Source organism: Syngnathoides biaculeatus, chromosome 16, assembly GCF_019802595.1.
Source record: "Syngnathoides biaculeatus isolate LvHL_M chromosome 16, ASM1980259v1, whole genome shotgun sequence".
Lineage (NCBI taxonomy): Eukaryota > Metazoa > Chordata > Actinopteri > Syngnathiformes > Syngnathidae > Syngnathoides > Syngnathoides biaculeatus.
Window position 1 is genome coordinate 10,259,937 of NC_084655.1, and position 21,229 is coordinate 10,281,165.

At 41.1% G+C, this 21,229-nt stretch overlaps 1 protein-coding gene across 14 annotated transcripts in view; it reads right to left on the reverse strand.

Moving 5' to 3' along the window:
• The window catches only part of nfixb (nuclear factor I/Xb), a 117,461-nt gene that overhangs the window by 64,061 nt on the left and 32,171 nt on the right, over nt 1-21,229 (reverse strand). For all 14 annotated transcript variants that reach the window (XM_061846139.1, XM_061846137.1, XM_061846128.1 and 11 more), the window contains one exon: nt 19,774-20,305. In XM_061846139.1, coding sequence (XP_061702123.1) covers nt 19,774-20,305 — 532 coding nt within the window. The remainder of the gene's footprint in view (nt 1-19,773; nt 20,306-21,229) is intronic.

Below are 21,229 nucleotides of genomic sequence, written 5' to 3' on the forward strand. Positions count from 1 at the left end.
CCCCCACCCCCCATTCAATCTCATTAGACAGTGCAACTGTGTAATGACATGGCTCATGAGTGTATGTGTGCAGATAGCAATTAAAAAAAACAAAACTGTGCATTGCATATTATACAAAAATCTAGGTTGCCATTTTGGACTTGGGTTGCAATGTGTTCAGGCAAACAATAGCAAATGCTTAGTTTCATGTATTGATTCATTCATTCACTTTCCATGTCGCTTATCTTAAATTTAATTTATTGCTGTCAAATTTGTCAGGGAGATCTGGAAGCGATCTGTGATCCTGACAGGAGGGGACGGGTGGGATGAAGCACACACGTGCGTACGTCTGAGGGAGGGTGGTCCAGGGAGGCCCAGTTGTTGTAACCTCTGACCTTTTGGCACGCTCCAGGGCCTCCCTCAAGCCACTTCAAATGCACCCTGCATGTGACCCCCCCATCATCGTGCCACAGCAAGACCAAGGAAAGGAATCAGTGAGAAGGCAGCTCAGCTGTCATCACTGCTCACACAACAAATAAACTTTGCTTCTGCTGAAGTTATTAAATTGACTATTGATCTATCATAACAAATATTAAACCAAAATGCTTTTGTTTTTACTTGCCTTAAATAGCTTCAGCTTCCATTTTTATTACCTCTACAAAAAAGTTTGTAATGACTAATTTACTAGCAATTTATTGCCCATTACAATGTTAATTCCTACCAGGCACTTTTGCTACTTTAATAGACATATTTATTCTTTTTTTTCTGCCTCTCCTGGTCTTGGGGCAGCCTCACCAGTGTGGCAACTCTTTCCACACAAACATTCTGACCCACATCATCAAGCACCCCCACCCCCGGCGCGCAGAGAGATAGATGACAGATAACAGAACCGTGTGTCAGTCTTTGCCATTGGCATTTGCCTTAGTGTGTGTGGTCTGATTAGTCAAGCCCCTGTAATTTAGCCCCATCACAGCGAGTATGTGGCACAAGCGGGACTGCTCAGGCTGTTGAGCGGGCGGGGCGCGGGTGGGAGGAGATGCGGGGGACATGCCAGCACCAGGAAACGCGATATCATACGTGAGCTGTCAACTTTCAGTGACAAAGCAGAGCCAGAGTGCTTGTTGCCAGGCCAACATAATCTCAAAGCAGTTGATTTGACTCCACGTCTTGTCACTGCGGCCCTCCTATTACCAACCGACATAAAATCCACCTGACAGTTGACGGGAATCTGTGATCAATCATCATGATGAAGCACCCATTCACCCTGTGTAAATATACAGTTTAACATAATGCACAGTAAGTGTTGCATGAGTGCTCCAGTCCACATACAGGAATTCCCTTCAAACATTAGTCTCCTACCACACTCGCTTACACTTCCAAGACTGAGGTCGGAGGGAGGGTTTTGCATTTATTTTGGCTGTCTATACAGGCTAACATAGCCAGACCAGAATCTTCCTGGGTTTCTTCTGGCCCGTGGAGCAGAAACAAGGTAGCAAACGCTCTAAAGAGGAAGATTGCATTACTGTCTTGGGACGCCACAATCGTTACTATGATTCCGCGGGGGGAATGTGATCACTTTTCAAGTGTATCCAACAATACACAGTGATAATTAAGTTTGTTTCTAACGAAAAACTACAATTGCATGCTTGTTGAGGACAACCATGGAAGTTAGCATGCATTCAGCAGTTGTTGATGATGCTGTATAGGTACAATAAAAGCTGTTAAAAATTCAATAATATAACATGTGCTAAAATAAATCTGTTGGTTTTTTTTTTTAACAAGGAGATGAGACAAGAAAATTACTTTTGGCTGAGGTCTCACTTTCTGTGAGATCAAACCAAACATTGAACATGTGCCAAATAAAACGGTGACCAATGTTGTGCTCAAAAATATCTGCGATGGATGACTAGTAATCAATAAAATGCTTTGGAGAAGTGATAAAACATTTTTAAAAAAATGCTTCAAATACTAACATTTTACCTGGTGTTTGGTGTGGGGATGACCTTAGCAGGGTTTTAAAATAGTTTCATTGATATTAATGAAACGACTTGTCCTTTTTTATGAACCCTCGTTAAAAAGTTAACAATACAGACCATTGTTCGGCCCACCTCACAAAATAAAGTGGAAAACAAATTTATTACATTGTTGAAAATAGTGGTCTCAGAGACCATCCAACATCATGAAACACTTAAAATGCAGACTGACATTTACAGTAAGCTCTCAAGGGCAGTGGCAATATCCTTACATTGGCTGGCGATCTAATAAATGTGTTAATGACCATAAAATAGCACAGCAAAACACATAAATCAACAAATAAATAATACATGGTGCGAGAGGCGATTGTGTGGTCAGATCTTAAGTCACTCAGTACTTCATTTCCCGTGAAGGATCACTCAAGAATTCAGCAATGTGCCGCTAATGTTTTACAAACAACTGCTGGCCATATTGCCGATCACAACTGGCAAAATTCCCTGCTCTGGGGGGGGGATGATTTTGATTTGGGCCCAGTACACAGCAGATTGAGCTGTGATAGTGTCTGTGTGTGTGTGTGTGTGTGTTCGCCATCACACATGTTCGAACTGTCATCGCTTTCGTCTGCGCAAAGAACTATGCATACATTGCATACGGAGCGAAATATTGACACAAGCTGCTGAGAGCGTGACTATAGTGTGCGGCGAAATGCAGGAAATTCCTATCATTTGAATCATTATTTACAGATAATGGCCTCTGCATGTGATTATCAAGGAATGCGGCGTTACGCATGCGTGATGCCTGCCGATGTTGACCTGCTGGTGATTTCGAGGTCAAACTGGGCCTCTCGCTGATCAATATCTTTGTCAAGAAAAGAATGGAGCTCATCCCAGCGACCCATAATAGCAGATGTAATGAATTCTACAGTCAATGAGCCTAACAAATGTTCAAAATTCATCCTCTCTCCTCTCGCCCGCAGCCACCAGGACCATTGTAGCAATTAGTATAATGAATGTGGTTTCACTGGTAGGTAATAACACACTGCATGGCAAAGCCCCTCTCCCCGCATTCACTCGCTCAACTATGAATGCCTGGTTTCATTACAGTACAACCCCCGCCTCCTCCCCCCCAAAAATAAAAAATAAAAACTCACTCCTGCTCGGTTTTCCTCCCTCTTATACCTCCTAACTCCTACACCCCTCCATTCCGGTGTGTTCAAATCTAAACAAAAGACACATCTGGTCTGTCTCCTGCCCGCTTTCTCCGCTCTTGCCTGGTCACTCTATAAACTCTCCTTGTTTCTAGCCCGTTTGGGCTGGTTTAATCGGCATCAGAAAAACAATGTTGGTGGGAAGAGTTGGGTGAAGTGGATTTGCTCATGGTCCAACCGCTCAATTCGAGTCTGTTCCTGGAGACCAACTGTGTTGCATCCCTCAACCTCATGTATACAAACTGCTCACTGACTGTATATTTATCTGCCTCTATAACCATTTGTTTATCCAACGCTGGTGGATGACAGAGTTTTCTCGAGCTTTAGTGTGGTGAAGCAGCAAAGCTTCTGCACTCATCTCCGGCGGTTGAAATGCAGAAGAAATAAGGAATGTCGCAGCAAGTATTGATTTCTCTCGCAAAGGAGAATCTTCCTGATCCGCTGTGACCAGCCGAGCCCTAAGGGAGTCTCCTGTCTCTCCTCCGGGCCCACTGACACCATCACATCTACCAATGGAGCAGCAAAACGGAGGGCATGCTTGACCCTCATTTAAAACAAAAACAGTGGTCCCCCCACCATATCTATACCTGCCTAATAGGTGAATCCCCAGATGCCGGGCCGCAAGTGTTCAGGGGTTCACCGTATGTGCTATTTTTATGTTGATTCACTTATCAGGTTCTATCTTTAATGTCAAATGCGTCACCATATCTCAAAAAGTGCCTTCCTTTAACCTCACAAGTTTGAAGGCTTCACATCTGGACCCAAGGTGGTATTATTGGACCACATTCACCCCGTCTATTTTTTTTTTAAACCCTTTCCTTGTCTCAGTTTTTGTCATTATTTTCCCCACCATAGAGCACTCTTTTCATTTGCTCTCCTCCAAACCCTCTTCTTCCCCTCGGCTCCCCCCTAAAATTTTATACAGAAAAACATTCCTAGTGTTCCACACGGTTCCAGTGAAACCTGGTGCTTATTTTCAGTGCCCTAAATTGATAGCAAATGTGAGAAGAGATCTCTCCTTTCGTTCACTCTTTGCTCCCTTCAGTCTTACCACAGTTCTCCGCCTCCTCCATTTTTGGCAATAATAGTGCGGATACGTGGAACATTTGCACGACCATATTGAACCCCGGGGTTTGATGTTTTTAAAGGTGTTCTACTTTATATCTAACTGCTTGTGTTTTTGGAGAATTTCTGGGCTAAGAAAGTTGACAGCCTTGAGACTGAGTCATGGACTTCTTGTTTTTCAACAAGCCCCCCCACTGCCCTATGGAGGCCAAACCTGGTCAGCTTCAGCTGTCTTTACCCATAATTCACCAATCTCACAGTGTTTGTTTTCTCTTTTTGCCCTCACATCCCTCCTTTTTTCTCTTCTGTAGCTCGTAAGTGAACTCCTAACTCCTCCCTTCATTTTGTGCGGATTTGGAGCCCTGCTGGACCCAAATGCTTTCCATTGTCATGGATGGGAGCCAAAGAGAGAAACAGAGGCTGAAAAACTCCCTCTCGGTTGGTAAGCCTGATAATAGTTTGATTACAAACAATGGGAGCACCGAGACCTAAAGTAGAACTACAACAAAATCATGTGACATTGCTCTTTGTCATATTTTCAAGCATCACAAAAATCATGACCATAAATCAGTTACACTTGCATAAGTAAGACAATACTAAGCCTCACAAGTAGCAACTCCACATATTCTGTGAAGCTGGAAACATTAGCTGGTACACGCCTAAATAACGACGACTTTTAGAAGAACTGAATTATGGAAAAGCTTGCAAGTGACTGACTAGGCCGGACATGATGCATCAAACCACATTTTGTGTTTTCCATTTTGGTATGACTAGAATGGATTTTCAGTTCATCGCTTGTTACTTAGTACTACGCCTTGCAACTTTGACCTGTTTACCTGCCCCCTAGAGGCTAAAGGTCACATACAGTACAAACTAAAATCAATTTACTGACTATTGGATAGCGTTGGGCTAGCTGGTGGTTACTGAGCTCTGCACGGATGGAGAGCCAGGCCTGCTTGTTTGTACTGGCCAATTTTCAGCATTCCACATGTCCTTGTGATTTTTGTTCTCTGACCTCAGGAGACCCTCCACGCTACTGTAAGTTATACTCACACCAGGAGAACAGATGGCTTGGGAGAGAACACTTGAACCCTATTGGTCTTCTGGTCTCTAAAAGCATGTATTGAGAAAAAAAAAAGAGCCACTACATCGATGAATCTGACATGCAGTGTAATTAAATATAATATTATATCTAATTGATTTTTGACATATTACCCATGGAGGTAAATTGTAATTAAAATGTTCCTCAGTCAAACTGTCATCATCATATGAGGACTGTCAGAAAAATTCCAGGATTGGGAATTAAAACATTGATAACACGACAAGTGATGTGCCGTTTGGAGAAATGTAGATGTTGTTCGTATAATGAAAAAAACTGGCGGGATTATCACATCACATCACATCGTAAACTTTCAGGAAAGTCAAAGACAGCAAGCCATTTTCAACACTTATGACCAACATTTTTTTAAATAACAGACACTTGTGGGACTAACCATTTGTATAGGTTTATACAGAAAAAAAGGAAATTAAGCAAATTTGTACATAGGTGGTTCCTGCCTAAGAGCGATATGTGCATTCATAAAAAAATCCATAAAATCCAGAGAAGACTTTCAGAGTTTGTAAACCCTTCAGAAGTCTCTTGAGATACAGTATGCTGATGTCTCAATTATAATATCTAATTATTATATTGCTTTTTCAATGACATTCTGAATGTTACTGTAGCTTGGAAAACTCCACAATTGTAGTCCAAGTGAAAGAATAAGGAGGAGTAGAAAGATTGTCTAGGCAAAAATATAATTAATTACTATTGGAGTAACAGATAATATTTAAGAATTGTTCTGAAACGTTTCCATCAAGGTGAAATAGCAACAATCCACTGCTTTCTAATTGTCAAGGCATCCATGTCTGTGTTGATGTTTGGAATTGGAGTACCTTTACAAAATAGTTCAGGAAAATAGTGAGTTCATTGACTTTAAGGGCAACTTTATGTCGGCATAACAGTGTCAGTGTCACCCTGCCCTTCTGCGTCGCATTCGTCAACTTAATTGACCTTGCAGGTTGTGCTGCAAGATAACACGGAAAAGAAAGGGAAGTAGTATTCGCTGAATTTATGTGTGCAGTAAAGTTCCAAAATATAGAGGGAATCTGGCAAGGTACCCCAAGACATCAGCATGTGGTGGGTGCTTGCACAAGATTAGGAGGAGATGGAGAGTTGATTTAGGTAAGACGAAGAGAGGGAGGTGTGCTCTTAGACAAAATAAGAAATGAGCACAGCCTCGGGCCTGATCTAAACAGGATTTACCTGTTGCTGCCCGGAGTTGACTCTCTTCCCTCATTTATCCAACAACGCCGCAAGGCCAAAGAACCCAAAGACCTTGTTAATTACAACACGTTTGCATAAACTGTTGCAGAATTTATCTCCTTCTGCACACTTTCTAAACTCCAGTTCTGGGATTATCAGACAATACAGCCCAAAGACGGAACCGCAAAAATTTCTATTAACGCTTTTAATTTAATAGATGTTCTTCAGTCAAACGCTGTGAAATCAGTGTCGCCAAAGGAATAATAAATTATAACTAACTATGTAAAATAATGCTGTATATCTTCATTGGAAAACAGTAGCTTGGCAAAATGTGGAAAACAGCGGCGTCCAGAAGCGCAGGGCACTTACGACGAGCCGGGAAAAAGCACAAAAAAGGCACGTGTGTTTGCATGAGGCGGAATGCAGCGGAAGAAGAGGATCCAGGTAGGCTCCACAGGAAGAAGAATAAAGAAAGAGAGAAAAAGGGAGTATTGTAGTCCTAGAGAGTGAAAGTCGTAAAACAATGCTGTGCCACCCAGTGACCACATCAAGGCTCCTTCTTAATAACAGGCTTACGCATGCCAGCCTGAATGTTAGCATCTGTGACTGTTTGTGCTGTTCAGTCAGAGCTTTAACTGGCTAAGTTAACCGTGGATTATTATGCGCCGCATGAAGAGATGTAAAGTACATTTTCCAGTTTGAAAAAAAAAAAAAAAAAAAAGGGAGTGAAAGTAAAGTTGCCTCCCATCTGTGTGGTGTGCAATTTTGAGGCAATTGTTTTTTGTTTTGGAACTACACCACATCTTGACACCCTTATGTCAACTTTAGTCTGTTGATTAGCCTACAAAACATAAAAGGTGGTAGGAGAAATATTACATACAAGGGAAAGTGTACTAATGTAAGTGCTACCCGTCAAGCCACACCATTCAAAAACTCTCACAAATACCACCACTTTTTATTGTGTGTTCATGCAACGTTTACAGTAGCAGGTCAAAAGTACGTTATACCATATTTCAAACACTAAACATGCTTTTTTTTGTATATAACTGCAGTCACGTCAAACACATAATCATGGGAAGACACCACAGAAGTACGGTTTTTGTGAATTTGCTTATCAGGAAACATCTAATTTGTTTCTATAGAAGGAGAGCCATGGAAAAGTTCAAAATGTTAGCCTCTGCCTGTCAATATAAATTGACAAGATAATGTTTAGCAAAGGGATGATGAATACTTATTAATATGACGTATAATACTGTAATGATGAGCTTTTATTAAAGGAGTTCCAACACAGTTTTGTGCCTGAAAGTAAATATCGGTACAGTATATTATACAAAACCTGCAGAATTAACTAAAACAGGTAAATGGAATTTTATATAATAATATTATTCATACTTGAGTCCGCTGGAAAGACAGAAACAGCAGCTCTCGTAGTAAGCCATCTTTAGTTTGTCGGGATAATCGTGGTTCTTAGCAGAAGGATTTCCCTGCATAACTGCCAGGATTGTGTAGTTTGAATGTACGGTCTAAAACAATCTTTCAGTCAATCAGGAGATGGAGGAAATTTTTCAAAGGATGTATCCAAAACTGAAATCTTGGCTTTGTACTAATCACATTAGCAAGTTTGTTTAGGTCATGCTAGAGGAAAACCACTTAAGATCACAGCAGAGAGGAAAAGGACTCCATTTCTGTTGCCTTTGCTGTGAATACGATCTTGTTTGGATTTACTTTACAGTCAGAACCAAATAGAGAGCAAAGACAGAAACAAAAACAAAAAAAAGCAAAGTCTGGAGAAAACATTTGGGGGATCTTACCGCTCTTCGAGCCAAAACCACTGATCAAAATCTTCCCGCACAATGAGGGCCAGGTTGCTATAATTCATTGTGATCACGCGTATTTTTTTTTTCATCCACATGACCAAAGAGAGGGGCACGTATCCCCTTTCCACCGAAGTACACATGGGGCTAGACTGTATACTTGAGCTGCTATTTAAGTTGTCGTGAAGTCGGTTGACTGATGAAAAAGGCGGGAGAAAGAGAAATCACACATCAACAATGGCTCGCTGTGTCTACACTGGTGGAGTTGAAAAGTTGTCCACCATTGATAACCATTTCCTATCACATAACAAGCACTGTTTTTTTTTTGTTTTTTTTTTGGGGGGGGGGTTCTTCTATGGTCAGGGCATACAGATTTTTTACATTCACTATGCGTGAACCACTAATGCAAAAGGGATGGATTTTATTCGAGTGAGTTGGTTTTTTTTTTTTGGTTAGTCATTTTTTTCCCAAATATACAGAACCAAAATTTCTACAAAGGTTGGTACGTGCTGAGCTTAAATGTTGGTGTAAAACCATAGCGGCAATGAAACTTCTAACTATTGAAACTGTGATTTGCTAAAACTGACAAATGACAACCTGTGAAACCTCTGTGAGATTGTCAAATGGAATGATGAGACAAAACTTGAGCAAGTTTACCTGATTACTGTTTACATCCACAAAAATTTTCTTCTTCTTTTCCTTTCGGCTTGTCCCAATTAGGGGTCAGGACAACATGTCATCTTTTTCAATCTAAGCCTATCTCGTGCATCTTCCTCTCTAACACCCATAGGCTTCATGTCTTCTCTCACAACATCAATCAACCAACCATTTCTTTGCTCTTACAAAAATGAAGCATTAAAATTAAGACAACACTGTAACTGCTGTGTAACTTCGGGTCTGTGCCAGATACAATGGAGTCTCAAGACTACCAAGACATCCTCGAGCGAAATGTGATGCCCACTGTCAGAAAACCTCTTGACCGCAGGTCAACAGGATCATGATAAAATAAACACACAGCTAAAAAAAAATATGTATATTAAAAGACCCAACGCACGCATCGCAATGCGCTTTATCTGCTGTGACGTCGGTCTCCTGTAATACATTGGTCCCCAACCTGTGGTAAGTGAACCAATATCGGTCTGTGAAGAATTTGTTACCAGGCCACATAGGATGAACAATGAATGAATAGAATATCCGCTGCATTACGTTTTTGCATGTCAAATGTGTTTTATTTTGAAGAATGACCAGATCTTCTCTGTTGCAACAGCTGCATGTCGCAATTGACACATCGAGACTAAAATGAACAGAACGCTGCAGGAGTTCTATTTTTGAAGAGATTCATTCATGGGGGGAGCAAAACTCAAAGAACAAATCATTTCATAGACTGATTCAGTTCATTCAATGACAAGATTCATTCCTTTGAACGAAAAGTCCACATACAAAAAAAAACAAAACAAAAAAAAAAACACCAGAATGCACATCGGTCACTTGATATGTTACTAAAAATAATGCAAACTGGCCAAGATTTGTAAAAACTAACGTCTTCGGCGTAGTCTTTCCAAAATGAAAAAAAACCTGAAGAGGCAGAACAAGAGCCTCCGACCTTAAAGAAAAAGAAAGCTTATTTTATCCATTATGATGGGTTGTATTTTCCATGCATTTAACATTTGTTTTCAAGATGGTTGTGTTACTTTGTTTTTGGTGTACAGTGTATCTATGCCACAGCTGCTGCACAGTGATTGAACTGAAACATTAGAAGTGACCAGCAGAGACCTGTTTGGACGTGCTGAAAAAATTGTACACCAGTTGCAGTTCCTATTTCACTCTTCAGAATCAAAGAAAGCAACTACTGCGCAGCTACGAGAGTGTGCGTGGTGCGTTCAGTGACACTGTGTAAATGGGAGTGAATGTGTACTTTTTGTATCGCAGTAGAAAACTGTCAAATTTGAGTACCAGGAAAACTATGTGCATCTGAATGTTTTAGTTAAAACACTGTATGATTACACAGTGATAATATGGAATTTATTTTGCTTTGTAACATAGGATTCCACATTTTAAAAATCACCTTTCAAACAACATGTTTTTCCTCACATTTTTGAAATTGTGGTGTGAAAGCTGCAGCTAGCTACGAGTGTGGACAGACTAGGTGGCAAAAATGCTGAAAGGAAATTCCAATATTTTGAGGGTAGTATCCTTTCATCGACTTACTGGGAAAAAAAGAAAGATGAAGTAGTTCAGTTTTGGTCTGTCATCTATGTGTTAAATGTCTAATTATGAACAATGAACTGAATTATTTTTGGAGCAGTGAACAGTACTTTGAAGTAGTTGGTTGAGAAAATGAACTTTCCTAACACTGGTTTTGTATTGTTTCACATCACAATATATATTTTCATATATACATTCTGTTACCAGTCGAACCACATCGGACGTCTGCGCTCTAACTAGCTGGTCTTGTTGTGACATGGATGCCTGCACCCTTTGACGGAATCGAGCGTCAGTGTTTCCTTGGAACTACTTTTCAGGACAGTCATTCAAAACCTGACAAAGAGATTAGATTTTGCTTTTGCGCAAGCCATCGTGTTTTCTGTACAAAGCCCTTTCCTTATCTACTGCAGAAAGTCCCTTTTATCTTTTTTTTTTCTTAGAGCCTCTCCTTGGTTCCTCTGAAATAGTCTTGCATATGCTCAAGACCAGCATGTTTTAATACATAAACACTGGCGTACTAAATACAGTGCCTTCACTCGCCTCTTCTGTCGCAATGTTAGGTATGAATCCATGTGTTTGGCTTATATGTTTACTGGAGGAGAGTCTTGCATGAATGACGACAAACAGAATAATAGAAACTCAAACAGAGATGCTTATCGTCAACTAATCAGATTGACGCACACTTAGGACAAATAGAGCGACATCAGTGCCACTGCTGCTGATGTTGGTTATTAATGAGTGGAAAAAGGTACAAAAGGCAATAACATGGACATTCACTTCCTTCTTAATTATTCAATAATAATAATAATTCAACAGATAATTTCTAAAAAGGATTTTCATCATCGAAACATTTGTTATTTCATCTTTCTAAGGAGGGCCTAATTGACACGATATTCACAGCCTCCGTGGTTCCAGGTGGCTTATGCGAGTGCATGTAGATGCTTCCTTGCAAATGTAGTATTTTCTCTTCATGTATTCACCCGGGCCTATTGTGCAGGCATCAGGTGCAAAGTGGGTTCAGGTGCCGGGTGAGTGAGGGGCGGTCCGGAGAGAACCATCACACGCTCTAATACAAAGTGTTTGTTGTTGCTCGGCTAGCTTCTATCGTGTATTTGTGTTTCTGCATGGAGGCACACATACTCGTCTCCATGCGCAACACCTAAAAAACATACTTCACACGCTGGCCTCCAGCAGACTTACACAGAGCCAGTGGGGAGTTGGGCTTAATCTTTTAAGAGCAAAAGCAGATTGTGTCAAAGAAAAGGAAAGCAGAGGGGATGCAGGCCTATGCCTATAAATGCTACTTCAACTTGCATGCAACGGCTGGATTAATACGTCAATTGAGTATTTATGCCATAGTTAATATCTGGTGTTAAGCTCTAAGCGCTACAGACACAATCTGTTTGGGACTTAGCCTTGAGTGACTGGGAAATGCTGATGATAGTTACGAACTGTTCAATATACTAATAATATATTACTGTAAACAAAAGTTACATTTGGTAATCAATTTTCTGCACTTGACATGGGAAAAATTCTTTGTTGTGTCTTGAAACAACAACAACAAAAAATGTTTCATCATTCATTAACCCTGAATTTGTTGTTGCTCTGTTGCAATTAGAGAGTTTACAGCCTCAAGTTGAGCATTAAAATATGAAACCCATTTGTATACCTGTACTAGTCATCAAGCTTTGTTCCTGGGACTAATTTTGAAAATGCACCTCACGAACACAAATTTGTTTTAGAGGCTGGGCGATTTTGTCATTAGCACACATGCCAAGAAAGTTCTGATAAAATGGCCAACTTTTTCTGTCTGTCTTCAAGATGATGCAATTTTCAGCGAACTTAGCGGAGTTGTGTAGCATACGCACCAAGGAAGGCCTCATATAAGTCTGTGCTGCATCTGTTTAACATAACAAAAACTACGTGCTTTTACTTTGTCCGTAGGAAAGTTATGAAACCTTGAGCACCGCAAGTGCTCTTCAAGTTCCTTTTGTTTTAATATCTTTGGACTCACTGAGACTGCTTTTTATGATTCGTAGCAAGAAGTTTTGTTTTTGGGTGGTCTGGCCCATTAAGTTTTGCGATCTCAGTAAAGCTTTGGCAACACTTCTTTAAATTCCGTAAAAATATGATCGACGATAGATGATGGGTTTTCATGGTCATAGGTTCAGGTTTAGAAACACTTCATTACTCCAAAACTAAAGCCAGATTTTTACAAATAAGGACAAGGTTTTACATTTGTGGATATGAATACAAGGTGCGTCAATGCATTAAAAAATATTGCATCTCTCAAATGGTCATCCTTAATGTAAAGTGTGATATTGAGAGCAATAATACTATACCTAATTTCCAGTATCTGGTGTGTCCTGGTACCAGGTACTTTTATTCAACTGCATAGGTATTTGAGTGCGGAAGACCTCAATAGAGTAACAAGGATTGCTGCTGTCTGAAATTAATTGGAAAACATTAATGGACCATTGTACAGTTCTCACACTGCACGCCTCTAAGCCAAGAAAAGAGTCCAATCAGGCCAATAGCTGACAAACTGTGTAGTCACCCTAAAAAGTACAGTAGAAATAGCTACTGTACCTCTGTTCATTTGTTAGCCTTTGGAAAATTACTGCAACAGGGGGCCTTCTTTAGCTTAATGCAAAATTGTCATATCAAATAGTTTCACTCTGATTGACAAAGCCAAACAACACAATTCATCACTGTCTACCCTTCTAATTTGCTCCATTTTTTTTTATCTTGCGAGACGAAAGCCAATCGAATGTTGTCTTCTGTTTTGTTTATTACTTTTTTTTTTTATGAAATGTATGCATAGAATCTGCCAATAAGATTTCCAGTGAGTGTGAAATCATAGATGCGAGTGGTGCACTGACGTTTGACGGTATAATAAGCACGCTGCCCAACCAAAATTGCGACTGTGAAACGGAGCTGGCCAACCTTATGAAACAGAGACAAGTGAGGGAATTCTCCTCCTGTTTTTGATCAGGAGCCGAGAGCCGCTGCCTGGATTTAATGGCCGTCACAGAAATACACTGCAGGAGGAGTTGTGAAAAAAAAAAAAAGATGTTGAAGAAATGAACTGCAAAGGGTGGGTACAAATGAATCAGTGGTCAAAAATATGAAGTCATGAGTTTAATTCAGAATAAACAGCATTCTGATATCATCTTTCCAAAGAAAAGAAATACGCTGACCTTCATACTCACATTTGTCATATTTGCTGTTCAGTTGCTCAAAAATGTCACGGGTTTATTTCTCATGCCATCAATTTGAACAGTCGCACTGACAAAGACAAATTTGACTTTTAGCGTGTCGAACTAAACAGGCTGAACTCTCGATAGTCACACAATTTTGTTCGGGACTCCTTAAATGCGTGACAAAAAATAAGTAGGCAAGGCTGATTAAAACTTTTACGAGCGTATCCAGAGAGTGCTTTTGTGAATAGGTAACCCCAACAAGGACTTTTATATACGGTGTGTACTTTACAGTCTGAGGCTTTATTCCATACTGTGATTCACACTGGGAAAGGAACCCCCACCCATGCAGCCCCATATATTCACTGTGTTATTTCAGCAAACAAAAGCTAGGCTCTCGAGGCCATGGGTGGATCCATGAAAAGAAGAAAGGAGTCCTGCTCCTGCCCCGTCTGAATGGGGTCCTTTCACACTTAGAGAGGCCTGTTTACTCTCCCTCAATAATGGCTCTAATTTTCTGATCATTATTGAGTAATTTCATCCTCCCCCGCCAAACCCGGCGTTTAACGCTTTCTCTCATCACTTACGGGCAGCTTCTTCACTTCCTGCAAAGATCCATAGTCTGTGGCCCAAAATGATAGGCACCCCAATAATAATGTGCATCCTTCCATTCTAGGAAGTCCACCAGGCACCTGCAGTGTCTATTTATAATAGTACTAAAAGAAAAAGAAATTGTGTAGCATCACTGAGACCATACTTTTTGATTTAAAAAACAATGTGGAATATTTTGAGAATGCAAAAGAAAATAGGAAATATGCCTGATTACTAGAATCATTTTTTAAAAATTAAACTCCCCTCACAATAAATGGAAAAAAAAATGTCCTCAAACATCCACTCACTCCATTTTCTTGCCACGCCAAGTTGCAAAAGCCTCCATCGGACAGATCCTTAGGGGCACGAGGGATGCACAGAGGGGAAAAGGTGTGAAACGTAAACAAGGCTATGGCAGGGAGAAGTGTGGAAATGAGAGGGAAAGCGAGCAAGCGGGAGAGAAAGGATCTGAAGGAGAGAAGTTGGCAGAGACGGCGTTGGTTTGAAAAGCTGGCATCTTCTAAACGGGGCTGCAGCTTCGGGTGCCAAACGCTGCCAAGCAGCACCACTAGCCTGAATATCTGCCCTCCCTCTCCTTTTGTTTTCAGCATGGCATTCTGCATCAGCTTTATTGCAAGCTTTTCTTCTTACCTTATATCAGCGGTCGCCATCGCTCCAAATCCAATGACGGGCATTTATTGCCATTAGAACGGAGGAATAAAAAATAAATATTTCTCATTAATGATCACTATTATATAATTGCAAATGATTATAGTCGGTTTGTATATTATTTACCTATAGTCACCTTTAAAAAAAAAAAAAAAACAATAACATAAGTGCGGTGGACCCTGCACTCTGCTCTTTTCTGGATGCAGAGATCCATCCGAAAATACCAGGCTGTGTCGTCACCCTCCGCTCCACCGGACCGGGACAACAAGGAAAGAGGGAGGCTGTTTCGAAAAGGGGCTGCTGGGAAACGGCCCAGAAAAGACGTCTTTGCCTTCCCTGCCTTCCCTGCTTCTTTCTCTCCTCTCGGCCCGCTTGCTGCCCCACATATCAGGAAGTGGACAAGCCAAGCCCCCCTCTGCAGGTCTACAGACACATTTCAGGTCTGGCGACTGGACAGAGAAGGAGTGGACTAGTCATTCAAATTCATACGCGGAGACAACATTGTGCCGCCGTTTTGTTGTTTAAAAATCCATAATGGTCAAATAAATGCAGCAGTATAAAACAATAGAGTAAGCCCATCTTTTTCATTATTAACTATGCTTATTAATGTAATAAATAGATTGTTGTTAAACATGAACAACCATTTGTTCATTGAGTATAAAAAAAGAAAACAGATTGGTGCTTCTTAACAGAATAAGATGTGCAAAGCATAGCATTTATTAATTAACATTAATTATACAAACAATTAGAAACTACTGTACAGTGAAATTAGGAAATAAAGGTAATCCAATAATCACTTTCTGGTACAGCGGGTTTTCTATTTGTTATACTAAACTTAACCTTTGTTTCTAAATTTAATTTAATTTAATCATAACGCACTGCATTATATGTATCGTGTCTTCTTTTATTCACTAAACTGGATAATTGCAGTGGATGTAAAGCGGGTTGGACTACCAGCAGTGTGTCGAGCTGTTCAATACTCAGAGTTGCACTACAGCGCAATGCAACGTCGCGAGAAGGGTGTAAAAGCAGGTCAGAAAATCGGGCTGTGCAAACGTGGAGCAATTCCTGTTTTTTTTTTCTTTCAATAATACATTTGCAGGCTCTATTAAAATGGACTAATCTCTTTACCAGCGCATCCTTGTACTCTGCACTCTTCCTTTCTCTGACACTCCTACAATATAGAGAAACACACACACACGCAGCTCTGAAAAAGGTTTTCCCCAAGTTTGATGGGCCTTATACCGGTACCACGGTTCTTCTGAAAACCCCACAGTGTCGCAGTCACTCTTCAGAAGTTGCTGAAGCTCAGCCTTTATTGGTCCAATTACTCAAAATGGCAACAATCTGAAAAAGCTTCCATTTAAGTGTCAGAGGAGCAATGTTTTTCCACACCGGTTGTCACGGCCCCAACACTTTTTATCTTTATTATGTGTCCTGGTTACAGACGAATGCCAGAATATTGCAGAACCATTCTGTTCTCTCACCCCCTACAACTCCAACCCCCCGCCACCCCCCAAAAAAATGCCCAACACAGAACATCCCTCCAAGATTTTTTTCACCTTTACATAATTTCCTACAAATATTCAGCAACTCACCATGTGGCATATTTGATCAGCAACATGAGCAGCATTTTCTCCAACAGATGTTATACATTTTAGGTTTAGGATATTTTCACATAAATGATGTGAAAGTGTTTTGTCTCTCAATCTGGTCATCTCTCTGCCCTTTATGAATTAAGGGTAATCTCCGGGGCATTTGCAATGTTGTGAAAATGCCTCCTGACATATAATGTAATAAACAAACACCTCGTAGAAGCACCAAGTAGGGATGTGGTGAATATAAACACACACACACACACACACACACACACACACACACACATACAGTCCATACACTCTCTGTGGGTTTTAGGTTTGGCTTTGGTTTAAGCAGACCTCACTCCCTGATAAAATCTTTTTATCAGAAGGGCACAAGTATTGAAAGTCGTATGAGACATCTCGGACTCTAAACATGACTAATGCTGGAACTCTGTGGATGAGTAAGAATGACAAATACGGAACACTTTGCAGCGAGAACACGACCTGATCTGAGCCTTTGGGTGGAAGCGGGGCCAAAACGGAGCCCGAGCGGTGAGCCAAATATTGGTTTCCATGAACGTGCTCAAAGAGAAAACTCAGCCACCCTCCCTCCTCATGTTCTACACTTCACACACATTGCAGAATGTTTTTTTTAAATCATCTTCAAATGCAGAATAAGTGAGAAGAAAATAAATCATTAGTGCCAGACAATGTATGTATTCATCAAGAGGAGGGAAAAAGCCTCTTTGGTAGTGTAAGGTTGCAGCTGCAGCACAGAAGTGCTGATCCAAATGCTGTTTTGAGCTGCTGAAGCACAGACTGGAAGCCCGAGTCTTTAAATTTGCAACACCACCACCACCACCCCTCCAAAAAAAAAAAAATGCAGAGACACACAGTGTCCAGCTGAGAAGCAGACACAGATGAGGGGCTAAACCGAGGGAGGATCTGCTGTTCTGTCAATCATACCACTTGAAAGCAGAGCCTCCCCTGCAGCTGGCGAAAGTGACATCAGTGGGACAAGAGTGCCGAATCGCTTGCCACACGGATTGGGGGGGGGTGAGACGGCTGCAGTCCAATCATCAGGCTTGGCAACTGATAGCTTCCGCAAAGACGCCGACACTCTAGAACGAGGGGCTAAGAATAAAAGTGTATAAGTGCCAACCCAAAGGTTAGAATGGACACGTGCTCTGTTTGTCTTCTGTAAACTCCGACTAACCCCTGGCCCAAACGGCACAATACCGAAGAAAAAAGGGAAAATAAAATGAGATGTTTGTCGTTTGAGTCACTTTCCGCTCTCAGTGCAAGGTGCAACAGAGCCAGTGCTTGTGGAAAAGAAGGTCAGAAGAGGAAGCCCACATGTGGTGGCTGGCTCAAACAAGGGCATGGAAAAATCTTGTCCATAAAAATATGAATAAATAATACAATTAAGCTATTTTTGCAACAATGCTGACATACGTATGAAAAACATTTAAGGGGAGCACCAACACAGCAGAAAAATGAACTCGGTTCTTGCGCATGCGAGCGATCTGCTGCCTGGCTGCCGGATTCTGACACTGGGTAAACAAAGGCTTTACTCCGAGGGGCACCAGGCTGCGCTGGGAGCTAATCTGAGCCGCGGTTCGCCACGGAGCATTGTGGAACAGGAAGAGGCGCTCACGGAGGCCCGGCAAACTCAAGCCGTGTTACACACTAGGCTGAAAAGAGCGTGGCATGGGGTTCGCTGTCACAGAGGAAGGCTGCACCTCCCTGCCAAGTAGAAGAATTAAGGCCCAGTAACTGCAGGCCACTCTGTGGTAAATGAAACTGGGATAATAATAAAAAGCAGGCGAGTGTATAGACGTATGTGGCTGTGAGATCAATATTTAGACTTCGATGTACCTTCAGATGGAAGCAAGCCACCTAAACTGTGACTGAAAATGTTTTCCAAATTTTAAATAAGTCAGGCACAATATACAGGATGTAAAATAATCACTGACACATTATTTACATAAATGGCATTTACTTTGAGAAACCATTAAGGTATTCAATTCATTTTAATCATGACATTTGGAGTTGTGATTTAATTTGAGCTGCACATTAAGTAAAAATTATAATGCAATGCAATCCATACCTGACTGAAACTTCAATTAGCTGTATAATGCTTTTTATTAATTTATCAATAAATGTGTCTTTTGTAGATGTTTTTCACAAATTAATATTTTTATTTGTTAATGCATAGAAAATAAGGCAATTATGTTCAAAGTTTGATCAGGAATCGACTTTTACCAATAGTTGTGCTGCAAAATATATAACTACATATAGTAAATTTCAAAGCATAAAATAATGTTTTAACTGCAGAATTCCATGATGTTTTCCTTGCACTAATGCTATCACTTCCTCAGTTGAGAACCAAAGACAGAAAAAGATACATTGAAAAAAAAAGCCTCAAATTGCTTCTATAGCTTTTAATGAAATGGTCAGTGATGGAAGCTGGTCAGGGGGTCTGAAGGAGAGGAGTGATGCATTTGTGTGTGTGTGTATATGTGTGTGTGTATGCTGACAGTTAGAGGAAAGAAAGCTGAGCCGGATTCATTCAGGCTGAGGATGCAAACAGGCGGACTCTCCCTGTCTTTTAAACTACCTGGGATCAAGCCAGCTGTCACAGCGTTCTCGAGACCACCACACACACACAAATAAAAAAAGAAAGCCACGCAGACTGCACTGCTACTGATACACAACAATCTCATGAAAACATTCACATGGATTATAGACACATGACATACTGTTGCGCGCGGGCACACAGAGGCACACAGAGGCACACAAATGTACCCATACACACAGACGGATGCATGCACATGCAGATAAACAGGTCAGCAGATGCTAATGTTTACTGATGGTGCTGGGAAACGTGCACATTTGGATTTAGACAAATTTGCGTGCAAATACTTCAACAAATGTACTGATGCAAACACGTCCCTAGGTAAACACAGGTTTTAATCCTCACTGTCAAATTTTCAGAATCTCTTAAAACCAGAAATACACCTCAATCTCGGAAACATGTTGAAGATTTTATAGGAGAGATTGTTTTACGTGACCACTAGTGTGGGTAGACCTTTGTAATAAAAAGCTAACCTGTGGTTATGTGACTTTGTGTATGAAGGTTAAAAAAAAAAAAAAATGGTGTGTTTGCTATGTAGGCAAGACATACCTGGTGTGTGGACAAAGTAGGCTAGGTAGAGGTCCAGCTCCTTGACCGTCACTCCAATGTGGTGCGGCTGGACGCACAGGCCGTGGTTGGAGCATTGGGGCGACTTGACCAGCCGCTCTCCGTCCGTGCTCTCCAGTGGGCTGCCTTTGAACAGGATGACCATCACCAGGTCCAGCCTCCACACCTTGTCGGCCTGACGAAGGCAGTCGATGCGGCGGATCTTTCCTTTCTGGTCGGGATTGGACAGCACACAGCAGGGCGGCTTCTTTCCCGTGATGGTGAGCACAAAGTCCTCGCGGAACTCGGGCCGGATGTCCTTGCGTAGCTTGGCGAGTAGGCGCGAGGCCCACTTCTGCTTGATCTCGGGCTTTTCCCCCAGCAGCTCGTCCTTGACCGCGCGCTCCTCATCCTTGGTCATCCTCTTTTCATGCTTCTTGAAGTACTTGCGTTTACGGGCTTGCAGATTGAACCAGGTGTACGAGAAGGCACGGACGTGGGGGAGGAGGGCCTCAATGAAGGGATGAAATTCATCCTGGTGAATGAAAGAGAAGAAGGTGGTTCAAATGTGCTTTTCTTTTGAAAAAGCGAATGCTTATCTAGGATAAACCTAAAGGAACATGTTGGCAATTTAAATGAAGAAACACATGCATTCAACTGAAACTACAAAATATTTAACAACTAATTATACTGTTTTTGTCAGCATATATAGGATTGCAGTGCAGTATTAAATTCAAATTCACAATTTATATTGTAATATAATGTAAGCTTAAAAAATAAAAACTGTAGACATATCAAATAAAAAAAAAATACATTTTTCATTGCTCTCCTTTCACACAAATAATCCATGCAAGGATGCAATTACAAAACGAGACACTTCAAAATGTGGATAAGCTGAGCACACTCGCCACTTTCCGCAGTAAAAGAAGTTATTCTGCTGTACCATAATACCTTCACTACATATCTCTGGGCAACAAAGCCCAGATCTCGCCATAGCGTTCCAGTGCCAGGGTTGCCACACACCGGTCGCTCACCATCGCCAAGTTTTGCCGCCACAAGACCACTGTTGAAATGTGCTGCTAAAAGATCAGCCATACCATTTCCTGTCTCTGCTATCATGCAAAAGGACCTCCAAGCAGACTCACAAATCCACAACAAACTGAAAGCACACAGAAATCGTCACAGAACACCACACAGCTACAAGAAGACAGAAGGCCTGGTAGTTACCATTTTGCACTCTCATCATAAATTTGGCACAGCGCTTAAAGTGAAAAAAAATCTCCTGCAACAGTTTTTTTTTTCCTCCCGCGCTCCCCAATGTAAAGCGAGTACTGGTTTGGCAAAGAATGGAGAACTAATGGGGAGAGAGAAAAAAATTGAGGGGATGTCAAAAATAATTAGCAGAATAAGCTGCTTACTAAAAGCAGTGGGTTAAATTTTTTTAAAAACAAAAAACAAA